Raw genomic sequence first — 19,376 nt, forward strand, 5'->3', positions numbered from 1 at the left:
CTGTGTGTTGGCCTGGCTTTTTGGAAAGGGGTGTGACTGCCCAAGAATTCACAAAAGCATGCTTCAAAGACAACTGAAAATAAGAATTAAATTTATGTTTCTAGAGAGATAAAGGATGACAGTCACATAGGCAGGGGAAAAAAATTCCCAGTATGGGGCTAGGTCTTAGGAAATGGAGAACACAGCCTCTGATGGGGATGCTCCATTGTAAAAATCCAACGATTTTCAGTTAAGGGGCCATGAGGTTGAGGAAGTTATCTGTCGTATTTCAAATAGCCTATTAGAAATGGAGTGTCTGCCCAGGACGTGGTCACATGGGGCTAAGTGAAAAGTCAGGTCGTTTCATGTTTGAGCTGGCAGTCTATCAAGTTAGCGTGGTAATACCAGCAGTTCTCATACCAATCAGAATCTCTGATCAGCTATTGATGAGATTAAGGACATTTTAAAAAATTATTTCTTTATTTTTGGCTGTATCACTAGGCTTGCAGGATCTTAGTCTCTGACCATGGATCAAACCCCTACCCCCTGCAGTGGAAGCATGGAGTCTTAACCACTGAACTGCTAGGAAAGTCCTGAGATCAAGGGCATTTCTGGGATGAGATTTTTCCTTCCCATTCTGTTGTACATCTTCAAGTAATACAAATTAAATTATAGCCGGATTATGACTTGTTTGTTGCAGCTTGGCAGGCAAAATCTTGCAGAACCTGGTTCTGCAAAGGAAAAAATAAAAGGGGTCCCTGGCAGTGAAAAGTTTGGGAACCAGTCTTGAAGGGTCCCCTCCCACCGCCAACTTGCACAATTTCAAGGGAATAAACCAGCTTCCCTGGAGTCAGAGTGGAACATGGCTGTTGTGTGAGAAATTCAAAGATAGACAGTGTAAATTAACTGCATCTGGTTAGATGGAGTGAGAAGGAGGAAGAGATAATTAGTCGGCGTATAGGAACAAGGGCAAAGAAGAGAGTTCTATATTTACCCAGAGGAAATCCAAAATAGACTACTTAGCACCTGTTGGGTTATCTCAACCCCCTAGCTCATGGGTTATCTAAACATCTCTAAGGTGGCAGGTGTTGAACTCAGGGACCAGAGGTACTGCTTGACAACACAAGCCACCCATCCTGCCTCCGGCAAAGAGAAGCCTGCCTTCAATCCTCTTCCCCTTCCACAAATGAAAGGAAGGAGGCAGAGAGAAGCCCCGAAGACAGTCAGGAACAAAAAGACAAGATTCCGATAGAGGAACAAGCAGTATCTCCAAACAAAAGCCCTCTGATTAGGAAGCCGAACAAATGCATCGGTTTATAACAAGATGAGTTCTTTAAAAAAAACCTGATCCCTGACCAATTTATAGCACCCTTTGGTATGTATGTTTCTACACGCAGATGCACAACATTTCAGAAGTAACACATATTACAAGCGATGCAGAGACATCGCCAGGCTGTTTGATTGTGCACCAGCTAATAAAAATAAATGCCACCATCACATAAAGCTCCTTAAGACACAGCTAAAATACAATTTCCACCTTCTCAGAAGAATTTAAAGCGTTTTAGCACACACAATGAAGGCACATAACCTGAAATTTTTTTCTCCCCATAGATGCCAAGAGCCTATGTACATTAACATGTGTATTATATAGACAGAAAACATAGTGTATTCTTTCTCCCTGCATTCAGGCTATACATAGTTTCTTAGAGAAAGGACTGCTACTAAATGCAGAGTCTTTAGAACGTGTGCTTATGAGATGTAAGGTGCGGGTAGGCATTTATGGGTTTGCAAACATTTCTAAAGCTGGTTTATTGGGTATTTATTACAAGAAAAGATATCACAACCATGAGGTTAGAATACCTTCTTGAAAGAGGAGCTAAAGTTAGTTTTTAAAAAAAGACTAGACAAAGATAAGTGAACTCAGTAGACACGCTGGAAAGGACTAGATCTGTGTCTACACCACGCTCACAGGCTTCATATCCTCCAGAGTACCTCAGGGTATACTAGGAAGCTGGGAAATGTTGTGTTGTTTCGTCACGAAGTTGTGTCTGACTCTTATTCAACTCCATGGACTGTAGCTCCCCAGGCTCCTCTCTCCATGGGATTTCTGCCTTCATACCTTCTCCCTTCCACAAATGAAGGGAAGAAGACAAAGGGAAGCCCAGAAGACAGTCTAGAGCAATTAGACAAGATTCTAATGAAGATTCCGAGAATACTGAAGCAGGTTGCATAGGTTTCCATTTCCTTCTCCAGAGAATCTTCCCGACCCAGGGATCAAACCTGTGTCTTCTGCATTAGCAGGTGGGTTCTTTACCACTGAGCCACCAGGGAAGCCTGGGAAATTATATCACATGTGATTGTATAAACTGGGACAGAGAGTGCTGGGAGAAAAGGATTGTGGCAATAAGAGCGCCACAGGCCAGAAGTGAGGACAGCTGTGTGCCAGCACCAGCTTCACTCCAACCAGATGCGTAACTGTGGGCAAGTCACATCACCATTCCTGAGTTCAGCCTTTTCACTGATCAAACGAGGAAGACAGCTGGTCCTACAGAGTTCCTACAACTCATTAATTTTAAGCTTCTATTTGCTTTCAGAAAAACTAAAGAAATTCCAAAGAACTCCCTCAAATGGGTCTCACTTGAACCTCCTAAGATGTTGAAGACATGCTATGCATCCAGCAAACATTTCCTACTTGACTGTCATCTTCCTCCAAGCATCTCAGGGAATATTGCAAAACTGCCAAGTATATTATAGCAACCTTCTGCAATGTCCAACAGCAAGCCATACCCTCCAACTCTATACCCTCTGTGACACCACCGAGCAGAGATGCTGAGTGCTGTGTCCAAGGTCAGAAGCTAGGATAGGATCAGAATTCCAGCCTCCTCATTCCTAGGCTATGCTATACTTTCCACAAAGAAAGCAAGCTGGCTTTCTGGGAAGAATGCCAGAGGTTCCATTCTCCCAACTGAGAATTTGTTGGAATATTGGAATAACAACTTTAGAGACTGCGGCTGCTCCAATCCATTTCAGGACCTGTCTAGAAACACAAAAACCCAAAGAAAGAAGCAAGAGGGAATTCTTCCGTTTTTTAACGAAAGAGAAAAAATTAGGGGTGGGAATATGGGATTTCTTAAAAATTACGTGATTGCTGGAAGTTAATTTGGTATTTCTTCACTGGTTTGTAAGTTCTGGTTCCAATCACAAAAACATACAGCCGAGGAGGCCGAAATCACATTTCAATGAATTAGCATCTTGTCCCAAAGAATCTTTTCCACTCTGAACATAACATAGGACCTGGAATGCAACCCTCTGTGGTAGAAAGGAACCTCCCCCTGTGCAACAGAAAGCTTGTCATCATCCCCAAACCATAATCTAATTTGACAGTCTTCAAGCCCAACAGCAATCACAGAGAGTGATGAGGACGTGACCGAGTAACTTCGGGTGCACTGCCTCTTCTAGAAAACTAAATGAGACCCTATTTCTGCCAGGTGGGAGAGATGGCATTCTTCACCACCCTTTCCCATTAGACTGAAGTCAGAGAACCTGGAAAAGATAGAGACATCTGTTCAAAAAGGAAGGCTCTGACTTCTTTCAAGAAACGCCAACCAAAACAAGAAAACATGTGTGAGACCAGCTCCATGCCTTGAAGGTAACATGTACCCAACCTTACGGCAAAGCCCAGTGATCAGTACTTAGAGCTGAGATTCTAAAAGAGAAAAACCAGAAATGCTTTAAAAAAAAAAAAAAAATCATGTTTTCCCCCTACCTGTCGATGATGACAGGGTCTGAAGGAGTCTCATTTCGGTTGCCACAACTTTTCTTTTCACAACACCGACTGTAGGTTGGGAAGGAATGAAGAGAGCAAATGAAACATGTTAAAATCCAGAAAGTACGGTGAGCATACAATGTTAGGAACGTTCACAAAAATAAGCACATTCTTGGTAGCTGCTTAACTATCAGCTGCTTGAACATGAATGTATGGCTATGTTCAAAAACACTCAACATGAAGCCCAAGACTATTCATCCAAATTCTCCATCTATGACTTATAAACTGGTAATTCTCAGCAAATCACAACTTTCCCCAGAGCTTTATTTGTAACCTGAATGATGGATACTTGGACTTTAAGATCTAGAAGGTCACCTCCAGCTCCATATTGAATGATTTTATTATTGTATATATTTTTTTAGATCTTTGTGTCTTAATAAATACTTGAAGGAATAAGGGAAAGGAAGAGGTATTAAAAAATGAAAAGACCCCAAGTAGCTGCCTAAATTATTATAAACTTTAGTTACATAACAGCTTTCTTCACAGAACTCACTGTACTTTATAATCATTCATTCATCCATTTATTCATTCATTTCCATCATTTTCTAAAGGTGAAGGAAGATTACCAGAACTATGGTGTGCATTGTCAAATGGGGGAAAAAATTAATCAGGGAATTGTAAAAAGATATCTCTAATCATTTTCACCAGATCTGGAACAGAAATGGGACTTAGCATGTGGTAGGTCCCATACTGAAAATTCTGCCTCCCGAGACTTCCTTCCTTCCATCTGGCAAAGTACTGGGTACCAGGTAGCTACCGGAGAAATGCTTGTGGGATCATCTGAGGTGAAGAGAGAAAGAAGGGGCCCTAAGCAAATACAACAGATGGAGATGGGAAGGACTCAGGAGGACCTAAAGAGAACAAAACACTCCCCTCCAAAAGGCACAGAAGACCTAAGCAAATATGAGAAGAGCAAGGGAGGCTGGGTGGCCAGAAGCACAGGAAAATCACATCCCGTACTGCCTGTCTGCTCCTTGTCAGGACCACAGACTTCAACTTTTTAAATCTTTTCTTAAATTATTTTTATTGGAATATAATAACTTTATAATGTTGTGTTAGTTTCCACTGTATAACAACGTGAATCAGCACAGGTATACATATATCCCCTCCCTCGCAGCCCTCCCTCCCACCCCACTTCCCCATCCCAGCGCACTTCCCCACCCCACTAGTCTAGGTCATCACAAAGTACCCAGCCGAGCTCCCTGTGCTAATACGGCAGCTTCCCACCAGCTATCTATTTTACACATGGAGTGTGTATATGTCAGTGCTACTTTCCGAATTCATCCCACCCTCCCCTTCCCCCCTGCATCCACATGTCCATTCTCTACGTCTGTGTCTCTATTCGTGCCTTAGAAATAGGTTCATCTGAACCATTTTCCTGGATTCCACATATCTGTTAATCTATGATATTTGTTTTTCTCTTTCTGACTTCACTCTGTATGACAGACTCTAGAGGACCACAGACTTCTAAATACCTCTCAGCTCATCCAAGCACATGGTCCACCATCACAGGAGTTGGTAAAGGACACAGTCTTGACACGGCTTATAAAAACAGCACTATCATCCATACCACTTGGAGAATACATCTCATAAACAGCAGCAATAATGAAATTCCTATAAGTGTTGCCCTTCCTGTGATAGCCCCCCGATGGTTTAAGATGATGCAGCGCAATAGAAGGATTGGTTAAGAGGGAGCTGGAGCTCTGACGTCTAACCCAACTTAGTCATTAGTCAGCTGCACGAATGTAGTCAAATCTCTTCAACCCTTCTGGGCTTGACCTTCCTGATACGTGAAATCAAAGGGTTGGACTAGATTATCTAGGGTCCCTTCTAGGTTTAAGAAGTCCACGAGGATATGAGATTCCTTCAATTCAAAAGTGGCTACAGATTAAGGAAAAGGATGAAGCCATGTGGTAGCAAAGACCCAAAGGCCCAACACCAGCCCAGTCTTAGATTCGCTTCCTGGTTCTCCACAGTGCACTCTGAATCTCTACAGAACTATCAACAAACAGATACTTTTAAAAAGAAATTTCAAGTTCATATGTCATATGTAGGGATGTGTGGATTCTTCAGTGAACAATTCTATCATTCTCCAAAAGTTAAAAATATGTGAGATATGCTTAAAAAAAACTTTCACCCAATGGGCATGATAAGGCTTGGAGAAATTGAATCAAATTAGTATGAAGTAAAAGAAAGCTTGTCTCAACTTTCTTAGATGCTAGCGCTTGCTGCTGAGGCTCTCTGAAATAATATTTTACCTTTGAAATTATATTAAGGCTTAACTTTGAAAATTCCAACCCATCCCAAGATTAACACCAATAAAAATGCTGACCAGCTGCTCTCCCACCTCCAAAAACCCTTGTCTCTTTTCCCAACTCCTTACCTATCCCCATCATTGTTCCCCACCTCCCTCCCAATTCCTGCCTCCCACCTCTATTATTTCTACTGCTTACATCAGCAGAATAATACCTTTGCAGCCCAGACAAACCTTTTTTCCTAGCAAGACAATTTCAAAAATCCTATTCATGCTAGGTATCTGAAGACCTTCTAACAGACTCCTCTTTGACATCACCAGCAGGTCAACCCAACCTGAATCTGTGTGCAAGTACAATCTAATTACAAGAGAACACATTCAGAATGTGCCAATCTATTTAATTTGAGAAGGAGTGATTCTGAGGAAGCCAAGTAAGTTTGCAAAATTGCTCAGCTGAATTCAGCTGCTCTCCGTGGGGACTTTCTCTGGAGGAAAAGAAAAATAGATAAAAATGTAAGCCTGGTGCCAGGGAAATACAATGTGGGGAATCCACTCAGGGAAGGAAATGATATTCCAAGAAAAATGCCGAGAAACTTTAGGGTCCAATCTTCCATTTTCCAACAGTAACATATTTAAGTATAATCTCTAATGTTAACACTCAGAAAAGATGCAACAAGCACTCAGCTGTTGGACTATAATAGTGAAGGTAAAAAAAACTATAGGAGTGAACTGTATTCACCCCATCTGAGTCCTTCATCAAATTTCTCTGGGTTAGCCAGAGCAAATTCTTTTTTTTTTTTTTTAAGAAAAGGTCTCATCAGGATGTCCTGGTTGTTCTTTATTTGGTTTCTTCGATGACATTCAGTCCTTAAACCAGAGACAGTAACATAAGCAAAGGGAAGTAGAGAATATAAGACTTTCATGAACTCACATTCCCCAAACAACCACTCTGAGATCAGGGACATGGGGCCCTGACATGAAGGACCAGGTCCCTGAATGACTCAGATAACCAGCTCAAATCTCCCTTCTTTTCAGTGTAGACACAAAACCTGTGTGAACAACTTCAGGTTCAGTTACTTTCATTAAAAGGTTTCTTAGGGATATTTTCTAACAAGCCAGTCACTCTAAGTCCAAAAGTATTTTTTAAAAGCTGAATGAGACTGAAAAATAAGAAAAGATGGGAAACAAAGAGAAGAGGAAACTGTAGTTGCACTAGGTTAAGGCTGTGTCTCTAACTTCCAGGGGAAGCTCTAAAGTACTTTTTTCCCCTAATGAATGAAAATGAAAGCTCTGCCTCTGCTCCTCACTCGGCATGGTTTGGCTTATTTTACTCTAGTCCTTATTTGGAGAACCTTTTACCTGAAATACTTTCAGCTTGCTCACAGGCCTCTTCTACCTTCCCTATCTCCTTGTGGGATCTTTGGAGAGGGAAAGAGAAAAAAAATCAAACCAGTTGGGGATGATAGGTGGGGAATAGGAAAATTTTTATCCCAAGGCTGAATCTTACCTGCATTTTTCAGAAAGGGATCAAGATGGGGGATAAGCAAAGGAAAAAAAGCGCCAGTCTCGGGCATAGAGGGTCCAGTCAGCCAAACTCCTAGCCAGTGTTAGCCCTTTCCCCTCCAAAATCGTTTTTAAAATTCAACCCTCAACTTTCAAAAATCTGTCTCTAATTTCAAACTCAAATAAGCGCACAGCATGGTAGCTTTTGTTTTGTTTTCTTCTCCCCAACTCCTCCCTGCGATTGCATAACAAAAGTGTCTAAATTCACACCATCTGGCCGATAAAGACACTGGCCCCACTGCCCGGCTGGCCCATCTGATTAGGGCCCCGTCTAGCCTGCGCCTTGTGGCGAAAAGTCACAGCTGTGGGGTTTGCTCCGGCTCAATACAACTCTGTTATTAGCCAGCTGTAGGCCTTGAGACGACTTCTGTTCAAATTATAATATCTTTTAACCCTCTGAGCATTGAGGGCACAGGGGTGGCTGGCAGCAACATAACAACTAGATTTCTCCTTCCTAATAATTGGCAAAATGAAGAGAGGAGTGGAGACAACTGGGGAAAGGAGAGAGAAGTTATACCTAAAAGAGATTTATTTTGTTGCTGCCCTAAAAGCAAAACATCAGTTTATGAGTTTTTGTTTTGTTTGTTTGTTTGTTGTTGTTGTTAACCAAAGGTGACAGAAGAAAAGCATTCCGGAAAATTCGCAGGTATGCCACAAACACCATGCAAATGACATTCTGTATGTGCGCAAATGACATTCTGAGAAATGGCACTCATCTGATTCATTCCTTAATCACTAACTCTGATAACTGACTCTTAAAACGTGGGAGAGGGAACTTTTTTTCCTGATTGCAGAGTCAACCAACTCTGACTGACAGATTGAATGGGATCCTCCCTTTCAGATAGATCCAAATCTGCTACCACTCCAGCTCATCTCCCAGCGCGCGTGCATGCACGCGCACACACACGCACACACATACACACACAAATACAGACACAATACCCATTCCATGGATCATTTATTTACCCATAATTAATATTTGTTTTAAATTCTAGTTTGGGAAGAAAATAGCAAAGCATCTTCCCAGGTCTCAAATGAAGAGAAGTTACAGTACATTAAATTTTTATATTGTGTTACTAATGCAGACTAAACTAGAGGCTTTAAAAATTGATGCTGCTACTTAAACAGCATAAAATGAGGAGGATTTGATTGGGCTTAAAAATAAAAATGTCAGCCTGAACTACAGCAGGATGGGGTGTGCAAGTATTATTTAAAGTGATAGGTATAATTCGTCAGACAATGGGCCAGACTTGGGTTTTGTTTTCTTTTTTTTTTTTTTAAGAAGATAATCTCTCCCCACAAAGATGTTTGAAAGTAGAAAGAAGAATTTAAAAGAGAAAAACCCACCCTTCAATTAGCCAACCAAGTCAAAATGTTCTATTTAACCTAGGTATCACATGCAAGTTCACCTTGGAATTGTATTTTCTTTCTGAATGTACCTATCAAGGAGCCCTGGGATAACGGAGTACCGTTGTGCTTACCCACACCTCACCCAGCTACTCAGTCAGGGAACCCTCAATCCCCTCAGCTGAGGCCACGGACAGAGCTGAACTTTGTAGTTGGCAAAGTTTGTTTTTCTAATACTTGGTCAAAACCAAAACAAACACGTCTGATTGTAATGGTTTCTTCCTGACTGGGTGGGGAGGGAGACCAGGCTGCCAGGAGCAGCCCATAAAACAATTCAAACTAAATCAGACAGCTTGCAATTACGCAAAGCTAGCAAGGCTGATGTTGGAAGACATTCACTGAAGCAGTAGCAGAGTATGAAAGAATTGAGGCTTTCTCTCCAATCAGAGATTTTGGAGGAAGAAAAGGCAGTATGGATATAAACATTGAAATTTTTATAGTAAAATAACCACTTCTTCCCAGAGTTTCCTTACTATATCCTTTCTCCTTTGCTGTGGGATCCCCCATAACTAGCACATATTAGACACTCAATATACATTTGTTGGAAGAACGAATAAATGTACAGATGAATTTCTTCTATTAAAAAATTTTTTTTCTTCTGGTCCAGGAGAAGAAAGGACCCAAAATGCAATGAATTGATCTCAGAAAAGAAAAGGGGAAATTGTGTAGGAATCCGGGTAGATTGCACCTTTTACAACTCAGCCGTCAAAATCCAGCTGTTCCTCCAGACCCCGGATCTACCCGGTGAGGTTCTCTTCCAGTTATCCTGACCTAAGAAACTCCCCTGGCTCAGGAAATCTAGGAAAACAAACGTCCCCGCAAGAAGAAAACGCTCCTGCATCACAGACAGGTGCCTCATCTGGGGGACGAGGGGGTAGCACCCCAAAATGGACCGCTCGATCTCTCTCGCCTGTCCAGACTGAGTGGTTCCAAAACCTTGACTCGGTAACTCTACAAGTGGTCCCTCCTGGACATCTACCCCTAGAATGCGCGGGAGTGGCGGGAACCCAGCCGTGCGGATCTTGGACGGCGACCGGCTCAGGCTAAGTCTTCATCCCAAACTCGACCCGCGCCTGCCCAGCCCCTCCCCGCGTTCCGCGGACCGCTGGACGGCAGGTCTTCCACGGAGCAAACTCGTGCCACGCCTGGGGGTGGAATCCTGGGTGGTTCTGGGTTGCCTTTTCGAGTCCTGATCGATTTGTTCTTAGAATCTGACTTTTAAGGAGGAAATCCAGCCAACCGGCCCAGGAGCAAGTCCCGGCGAGGCCGCCCGCCCAAGCGCGCCACCACTCCCCAAGGTCAGCGCCGGGGACGCAGGCGAGTCAGCGCGCCCCGAGCTGCTCACCCGCCCCACGTTCCAGCCAAGCCCGCGGGAAAACACGGCTCTTACCTGCACATCACTTCGTGTGTCAGGAGAACTCGGCACATTTCCGGATTCTTATTTTGTCCCTCGTAAGCTATGGGCTGCGAAGGAGGCGCGGGCAGGGAGGGACAAAGAAAAGGGGACGTTAGAGCGAGAACAGACTCGGGTTTCTTCTCTCTAACCACCACTTGCTCAGGAGTCCCCGCTGGTCGCACTGAACCTGAGTTGTGCCTGGTTAACTCCAGTAAAATACCAAGAGAAAAGTTTGCCCTAGTGAGGACACAATTGTTGCAAAAGGGAATGTTTGGGGGGAGGGGTCGCTGAATCTCCCAATAAGTCCTTCCCGTCTTCATCCCTCTGCTCGCCTATTCCCATCCCCAGAGCCTCCCCAACCAGAAAGAAACTGGACAATTAGGGAGAGAGAGGGGGAAAAATCTTTTTCCAGAGAAGATAAAGTGTCAGTTGATGTGGAGGGGCTGTGAAGAGTGACCCAGGAAATCTCAAAGACAGACTGGGAGGGTGGGGAGGGAGGAGAATGGAGCGGATGGCTAGCCGCGGAGAGGGAGGAGGGGAGTGAACTGCCAGGCTCACCTGCTTGGTGACTGAGTCAATGAGCCGGACGTACAGGTCCTGTTCCGTGCGGACACCTGCCGGGGAGATGGGGCGGGCATGACGTGAGCGCCGGGGAGCCCCTCCTGGGCACCCCAAACCTGTCCCGAGGCCGGGGAACCAGGGCGGAGTGCAAGCTGAGCCGTCCTGGGGTCAGAGACCACCCGCCCTGGCCCCTTGCTTGGAGAGAGCTTCCCGCAGCCCTGCTCTCCCTGGGCCTGGAGGATGTCTGCCAAAGACCAGGACAAGGTCAACTGCCTGCCTTGTAAGAGGCCCGCGCTGGCGCCTCAGGGGGCGCAAGGTGCTCACCGTTGCTATAGAGAAGCTGTAACTTGTAGTGGGTGCCGTTGTTGGTCTTCTCGTTGCCTTGTTCCTGAAAAGACAGAGACCCTTGCTTTCCATCCCCTCAAAATGATAAAAAGAGCGAAGGGACTTCCCTAGCCCAACTCCCACAGCCTTTCTCTTGGTCACTCGGCAGCTTTGAACAGACCCCTGCCCAGGCCCGGGTCAAAGGGCAGGAACACTGGATGCTGGCCACACTCCAAAACTTTCCAAGGCTCCCAAGCACTTGACCCTCTCCAGCAGTCTGTCCCTTCCCCTTAAAAATGTCCTCAGAAGGGCGACCCCCAGGCTGGGACCACCGGACACCATGTCCATGCTGCGTTTAAACAGGCCCCACCCAACCCACCGGGTGCCACGGAAAGGAAGGGACCTGTCACTTGGGAGAGCAGCATTTGGCCACGTCCCGCCCGGACCGGAGGCTTGGGGCCATGAACTCAGGGACCCAGGCCCAAGTTCAAGAAGAACCCTATGAGGAGCCTGCTCCCAAACTTGAATTGTACAGCTGAGGAAGCTGAGGACTGAGGCCTAGAGAAGGCAAGAGACGTTCCCTTCCTCCCACATCCTATTCATCTAAGCTCCAATTCAGCGCCCACACCCCGGCCTGGCTTGGAGGCTGGCACTGCTGCGGGAACCAGAGTGGAAGAGAAGGCTGGGGTTGGGGCAGGTAGTCCGGCAAGCCAAGACTGGTTTTTGTGCGTCTCCACCTTGTACCTATCTAACCCACCCTGCCTGGCGCGGTCGCAGGTGCAAAATAATAACAATAAATAACCCGGAGAAGGGCAGCGGCAGCCTTGGCTATATGTTTAAATTATGTGGGCTCTTGTCGGAAGGATATCTGCTCCGCGGTTAGTCCATGACCACGCTCTGCTAACGATCCAGGAGTCGCGTGAGCAGCCACCAGCGCCCCTGCGGGAGGTGCAGGCGGGAGAAGGTGCGGGGAAATCCGACTGATTTAGGAGGCTAGGAGTGAGAAACCTCGATTTATCATCCCTCCTGATGGGAGCAGAAAAGTCTCCGGAGTGACAGATGGGGTCTTTAGTGCTTTGCAAGGAGGTAGTTACGAGACCCGCGGGGGGAAGAGGGGACCTGCGCTTACTTTGTCGTTCTCCACAAAGTCTACGAAGGCGGTACGCTCGATCTCCACCGGCTGCCCCTGCCTGTCGTAGAGCGCCAGGACGAAGTGAAAGAAGTTGGATTTCCTCAAGTTGGAGGGAGGCTGTTTCTCAAAATGGGCCCGGGACAGGGCTACGCCGCTGCGCATAAAGAGACACGATGGGGACACAGGACACGGGGAAAGAGAAAAAGACACGAAGTTACCAAATGGGCCCAGGCAACAAAGCAGAGAGTTAAGGGTCTGTGGCCCCGGTTCAGATTTCTGGACCCTTCTGGCCCTTTTCTTCTATTACGATTAAGAAGCAGGGACTCCTTGGAGGAGTCACAGTGGCCACGGGATAGGACAGCGGGACGCTGGATGCTGCTACTGCCAGCTGATCCAGCCTGCGGGCATCCCACTCCCGGGAGCTCAATCTCCAGCCTTTAGAACACACCGAGGAACCCCGACTGCAGACCAAAGCCCGGAGGGTCCTCCCCACCCCCAGCGGCCCAAGTCTTGTCCCCTTGGGCCGCCCCCATCTTGTTCCTCAGGTGGCTCCCCCCACTGGGTCAGGATTTGGAGCTGGGCCCGGAGCATAGGGGCTAAGCGCCTCAGCACTTTGAAAGAAGTGACCCTTTTCCTTCATCTTCATTGGCGTTACCTGTCCTGGCACTATTGCCCACAACGCCTCCCAAACTACTCAGAAAGCCGGTGGGCAAGAACTCTGAGGTGGCCGGACGGAAAGCCTAGAGGCCAAGTCCAGGTCCTGCGGGGAGGCCTCACCTCCTGCTTCCCTCGCTCTTCCGAAAAGTTGCGCGCGGGCTAGGGGCAGGGCGCAACCCGCTTGACCAGTGCTAGGGATCGGGGCCACCGCGGACAACGTGATCCTGAGGACCCCGCCCCTGGAACTGCTTAACTTGGAGAAGCCGAAATGTTATCAAGAGTCAGAGCGCGTCCTCGCCTGGAGCCGACAGTCTTCCGGCTCAAGCCGCATCTCTGGGCGTCGCTGGCCAAACCCGCTGGCCGCGAAAGCCGCGTTGGAGGAACCGGGAGATGCCCTGGAGCCTATAGAGTCTGTGCACACACCTCCCCGCCGACCTGTCGCGGCCGTAGACAAACTGGCCGCCAGATCCCATTTAATGGGAGACTCGGCGCCCAGGAGAGCAAGCAGATGGACGGAGCTGCCGGGGCGCTGGGGTCGCCGGGTGTCTGTCCCCAGGGCGCGCGAGTACTTTCACTCTTTAGAAGAGTGTAAAATTTTGACTAGAATCCCCCATCCGACCGCCTGCTTCAACTTTAACAATTACTGGATCGGGGAAAGGAGGAAAGTAGAGGAGGTGTCTTTTGAGAGGTCGGCTAAGGGACTGCGCCGAGGCACCCGCTCTGCGGTCCTGCCTGTTTTCCCTCGGCCCGCAGCCCAGCGAGTCCCCCAGACGGCCAGAAAAGCCGTCGCCGCGGCAGCGAGCCATCTGCTCCAGGACACTGGCGCCCCCGGGCTGAGGTAGAAGGGAGGGAGCTGCCGCCCGTCCGGGTCTCCCGAGCGAAGCGACTTTGGCTTCCTCTCCTCCAAGGGTGGCAGCCCGCTTCGCTCTAACCGGGACACCTGGAGTCCTGGCCTGGACAGCAGTCATTTCTCCAGGCGGTGTCGGTACTTAGAGGGGGATGGCCAGGAGAGCCGATAGAGGGGCGGCAGTCATGGGAAGAAGATCGTGGGCTGCTGGGAGTTAAGGAGCTGTCTCCCGCAGACAAGGTCGTGGAGACCACACATCTCAGCTCCACAGTGGTGATGCGGAAGGGGAACCAGAATGCCTGCACGGGGTGGCAGCCTAGACAAGGCGTTTGCTACCGCCCCCCCACAAGGATGCTCAAAACAAAGTCAACTTCAGGGGCTAGTGTAACTAGAGGCTTGTGACCCCTGCGCTTGCCTCACGTCTCCTTTCCTCCTTTCTTCCCTCTGTGGTTCCTTCTACTGTTACTCCCCGTCTTTTCTGCTTAGTCTCTTCTCTCCCCCTCACCCCCGCCTCTGTGCGTCTGGTCCACTGTTTTATCTCTGCTCCCGGACCCTCCAGCCTGCCCCTTCTCTGGGCGTCCGGCCGATCTGCCTTCCCCGGCAGGCGCGCTCCGGCTTCTCAGGCTCTTCCAGCCGCCGCCGCCATCTGGCCGTGGGCTCCGGGCCTCCAGGAATCGCCCGACAAGATGCGGGAGGAGAGGCGCTCTCAAGGAGCGAGACGAAACCCGAGAGTAGCCGGGAAGCCGGCTCTCCTCCGGCGGCTGCCGGTCTGGGTCCTCACTCTCCCTTCCTGGCCCGGCCCGCCTGCCAGGACTGGGGACCAAGCTGAGAAGCATCAGATACTACTTTGTTATTTTTCCTGCCAAAGAGTAGTCTGCGGAGAAGGAGTGGGGGAACCCAGGCAGTTCAGAAACTCGAGTGTTGGCGAAGGGGTAAGTGTTCCCCTAACAGCAGCGACCTGCCGGCCGGAGGGTGAGCCCTAGCGCGCAGGGTCAGGGCGACGGATGCGGAGGAGAGAGAACGAGCGAGGGGGCTGACACACGGAGACAGACAGTGAGAGCGAGAGAGCGAACAGAAGAGAGATCGCGAGCAGAATCACCCTGCGGCCGTCCCGTTACCTCTGCGCCGCGACATTGGCGTCCACCACGCCGACGTTTCGGACCCAGGACCTGACCGAATCCATCTCGGCGCCCAGCGACTTCTCTTTTAGAGCTGGTCCTCTTCCTAAAGTATCTTGGATCCCAAACATTTAAAAAGTCTTATCTACTGTCGCTGTAAAAAAAATGAGTTACAACGCTGTCCTCGCTTTTCCCAACGTTGCCACCAAACCGTCTCCTCCAAAAGCAATCCAAGAAAAGGGATCAAGTGCTCAAGTTCGAGTCTCTCTCGGGGGAAAATAAAAAAAATATAACCCGTCCTTTGCTTCCACGCTTGAGTGCGGGCTGATGTAGCTAAAGTTTGGGCTATATCCTTCGCAAGTTCAGATCTGCCGCCTCAGGCCCTCCGCCTTAGGTCGCTCGCATCCTTCCAGTGGCAGCGCTGCCTCCAGAAAGTGATCACAATTTTGAAGCATCACCTGTTCTGGGAGAAACAGGAGGAGATTGATGGCTGCCTAATCTCTCCCCTTCCTCCTGGTCCCCCACCCCCCCTCCCTGCTCCTCCCCACCGCTCCAATTTAAAAAAAAATTTTTTTTAAATCCCCAACAGGATCGGTAGTAAAAGGAAGGGGAAGACCCGGAGTCGAGAGGAGGCGGTGGCTGAGAGCACTGCGGAGCCGGGTTACAACCGCGCGCCTGCCCCATGAATGGGTTACTACGGCCCCAGGCCGCGGGAGGCGGAGCCGAGGCCCGATAAGGAGCCTAATTTGCATGGACGCTCGGGATTGGCCGGCGCTGGGCAGGCCTGGTCGACGTCCTTAGGCGGCGCGCGCCACGCTCGGCGTTGCCTGTAGTCCGGGAGGTGAAAGGGGACAGAAAGCTGCGGGCGTTGAATCCTAGCCCGAACTCCGTGTGTGTGTGTGCGCGAGATGGGGGCCCGCAAATCTTGCCCTGAAGTCGGGTAGCCTGGCCCTGCCGGCTGGTGCGCGCGGGATAAGTCTGGTCGCGGCAGCTGGAAGCTTCAGCGAGCCTGCCTCTAAACGCGGACTTTCTTAGCCTGCGGGAGGCATATTCATTCCCAAGGCTGCTTGGGTTCTATGTGCAGGTCTATGAAGAAGCGGAGTGTGACCACATGTACTTAATGTGTTGTGCAAACGTTCCCGAGAGCAACCCAGTTCCCCGGACGGGCTCTCTCGAGTCTCCTGGAGTTACTTGGTGACACTCATTTTGTGAGCTGTTTGCAAGTTAAAAGACAAGAATGAAAGCGGAGCGGGGTGGAGGGTGGCGGGAAGGGGACGAACAAGGCTCAAGTGCTATTCAAATAAATAGGATGTCGGGGGAAATGGTCTGAGCGCTAAGGAAAATACCCCCCGGCGGACGCAAGCCGGAGTTGCACCCGGTGCAGATGAGAGATTACTGACAGATCGTGGCAGGCTGAGTGCGAGGGCTGCCCGGCGTTTGTCCCGGGAGCTCCCTCCGGTCCCTCTTCCCTCCCGCCCCCCACCCCGCCCCCCAGTTCTCGAAGCCCCCGGGGGCCAGCAGAGGAGCTGCGGGGAGGCAGCGGGGAGGCAGCGGGGCAGTTTTGGAAACTTTGCCCAAAGCTCGCAGTCGCCAGGGTGCTGGCCGCGCGGGCTGAAGGCAGGGAGGCGGCGGCAAGCTTCGCCAAACAGCTGAAACTCTAGAAGGCTTTTTAACTACGCCGGGCTGCTCGCGGTGCCTATTAAAAAAAAAAGTCCTCCTGGCTGGGTGTTATTTTCTGGCTTCTCCTTTTGTATTCTGATCTGTGCACAGATCTGCTGCTGAAATCTAGAACACCAGCGCGAAAACAGATTTGAAGACAATGAATGCAAATCTGTGCTCAAAGACCATCTGCCGTGGAGGAGACAAATCAGCTGTTCCGCACAGTTCGAGCGGCTGTGCCCGGGCCTCCCAGCCTCATTACCGAGAGGGCCCGGGCTAAAGCCTGTGTTTCATTCTGGAGACTTCCCCACCCCACCCCCCAACACACACTTAGGACGCAAATCTGAGTGCGCCCTGACTCCGGACGAGATCCCTTAGGTGTAGCTGAGCGCTCACAATTGAACTGCGAGAGTTTGCCGCTAGAGGACACAGCGCCTTTGCAACTCGTTTGCCTGGGAGGACAGTAAGCTCACACTTTTCAGCAATGCCGCTCTCCTGAGTAAGCTATGGATCTGCACCTCCACGCTATGCCCAGGGCAAACCGCGACCTGACTGCGTGGACCGAACGCACTCGGAAAGCGCAAGGGACTTTACTGCGAAGATTCGCATGAAAACCGACGCGGAGAGGGAGAGGGTTCGCGGACCCTCATTACACAAACCCGCATCCCCGGGATTGGGGTAGTTGATGGTGTGGGTAGGGGGACCATAAAGGTTGTGAAATCCCCACTTCTGGTTTGTGTCGGCTGTGGCACCTCCACCCCACGGCTCTGGATTAGTGTCGTTGGACGAGAAAGGCAGGGGTGAAGGGCGATTGGGCATAAAAATATGGAACGATGGAACGGGACTGTTAAGTAAGATATATGTCCAAAGAAGGAAGGAGGGTGGGCGGAAAAATTTGTAGGATGAAACTTCTTCTTGTTTCAGCTAGCAATTCTCTACTTTATGCAGATTTTATGGGTGATTTCATCCCTGCAAAAACGAAACACCTGGAATCTTCTACCCCAGCCCCACTCTGTAAATTTCTCAGAACCTCAAGTAACCACCCACCCCACCCCCCCGTCTTGATCCTCGGTTCCTGCCCAGCGGAGCCAACGAGCTCCTTGGCGAAGAGTGTAGAACAGTCCGTGAGGCTCTCAAGACTTTTGGAAGAGGCTGGCGATTTTTTTTTTTTACCCCCAGGGGGTCTCTGACCTGCAGCGTGCCAGGAAAGGTACGGAGCGCAGCCTCTAGGGACCCCGAGGCAGCAGAGGGCCCGGACCTGGCCCAGACCCTCTGCCCCTGAGGCCCGTGTTGGCTGGGGTTAAAGGGCAGACCCAGGGTCGAGGACACTGGCTCTTCTCTCCCGCACCAGCTGCTACCCAAATTATGCCCCTCAGGAAGCGAATGAATTGGTTCATTCTCCAGGCTCCCTGCTGCCCGCCCCAAACCAGACGACCCCTTACGGCTGGCGCCCCCACCTCACGTCCCAAAGACAAGTTCAGGGGCCTCAGTGCCCAGCCAGGAGGCAGTTTTAAAAATCGTGGCCCTGGAACCCTGACCTGAGTGTAGCGGGGAGCCGCTCGGCTCCTCTCCGGCTGCGCTAGAGGTGCCCTCCCCGTCACCGCGGCGCAGGGCGTTCGGGGCGAACGGTAGCCACGATGCTGCGGGCCCTGTGGGCTTCGAGCCACGGACAACCAAGTTCCCTCTCGGCTGGGACCGAGTTCCCTGGCTAGCGCAGGGAGGGGGCACGGAACGGGGGGAGCAGTCTTGGGCCCAGAAAGGCGGCGCTTCGGCCTTCGGGGAGCAAGGAGCGTTTCTGCCACCCGGATTGGGTTTAATTAGGTCTGTGTGGGTTTGGGGAAGGGGTGGGCGCAGAGTCGGCCACCAGCGCCGAGAAGGAGCGCTGGTTAACGATGGAGTGAGCGGCGCGGTGGCTGCGCCCGGAGGGTCTCTCGCATCTCGATGGCCTCCGGCTACCTCCGAACAAACCACCTTTTCGAACATGCCACAAAAAAATCCGCCCTGAGCCGCGCGGAGGCCCGGCAGGCGCAGCTGCGGCCCGGGGAAGCCCGGCCCGGCGGGGGTGAGGAGGCCGCGCGCGCCTCCGGGGCTTGGGCCAGCCAGCTTCGTTCAGCCCCTTGCCGGGGTCGAGAAGAATCCGAGATGAACATTATTAAAATTCTTCCTAACCATCTAGTTACACAAAACCAAGGTCGGGGTCGTGGTATTCCGTCTTTCCCCTTGCCCCCTCCTTTGTTTACTCTTTCCAAGAAACCCCCGGGTGTTTCCCTCCCCCGCGTTCAAATTTCACATCTGCATCTTGGTGCGATACGTTCAATTTCCTCCCGATTGGTTTTAAGGCCGGTTTCCCCCGTCTCTTTCTCGGTCCAGTCTCCTGGGCGCCGCGTCTCTCCTCCGGGTCAGAGGTTCCGAGATTTTTCTTAGAAAATTGCTCTCTGGGCCTAGTTCTCGTCCAGCATGGCCCAGAGATGAAATTGAAGGTGTGAGAACACACACACACACACAGCCCGATCTTCACCCCCACCCCCCAGACACACGCGCGGCGCTTACGTCTAGCAACCGGACGAACTGAGGCTGACTAGTTCCCAGGGAATTAGATCCGCAGGGACAGTCTGGGTTTGATAAATGTAAAAAAGCAGCACTCTCCGAAAAC

General features: G+C 50.0%; 1 protein-coding gene across 1 annotated transcript in view; it reads right to left on the reverse strand.

Annotated features, from left to right (window-relative positions):
- The window catches only part of EBF2 (EBF transcription factor 2), a 220,662-nt gene extending 204,895 nt beyond the window's left edge, over positions 1-15,767 (reverse strand). The window contains exons 1-6 of the mRNA XM_043453353.1: positions 15,065-15,767; positions 12,440-12,596; positions 11,311-11,374; positions 10,984-11,039; positions 10,420-10,493; positions 3,746-3,814 (exon numbers count right to left, since the gene is read on the reverse strand). Of these exons, the coding sequence (XP_043309288.1) occupies positions 3,746-3,814; positions 10,420-10,493; positions 10,984-11,039; positions 11,311-11,374; positions 12,440-12,596; positions 15,065-15,195 (551 nt within the window). The 5' untranslated portion in view covers positions 15,196-15,767. The remainder of the gene's footprint in view (positions 1-3,745; positions 3,815-10,419; positions 10,494-10,983; positions 11,040-11,310; positions 11,375-12,439; positions 12,597-15,064) is intronic.
- Between the last annotated feature and the right edge of the window lie 3,609 nt (positions 15,768-19,376).

This window comes from Cervus canadensis, chromosome 30 (genome assembly GCF_019320065.1).
Source record: "Cervus canadensis isolate Bull #8, Minnesota chromosome 30, ASM1932006v1, whole genome shotgun sequence".
In the NCBI taxonomy this organism is placed as follows: Eukaryota; Metazoa; Chordata; class Mammalia; order Artiodactyla; family Cervidae; genus Cervus; species Cervus canadensis.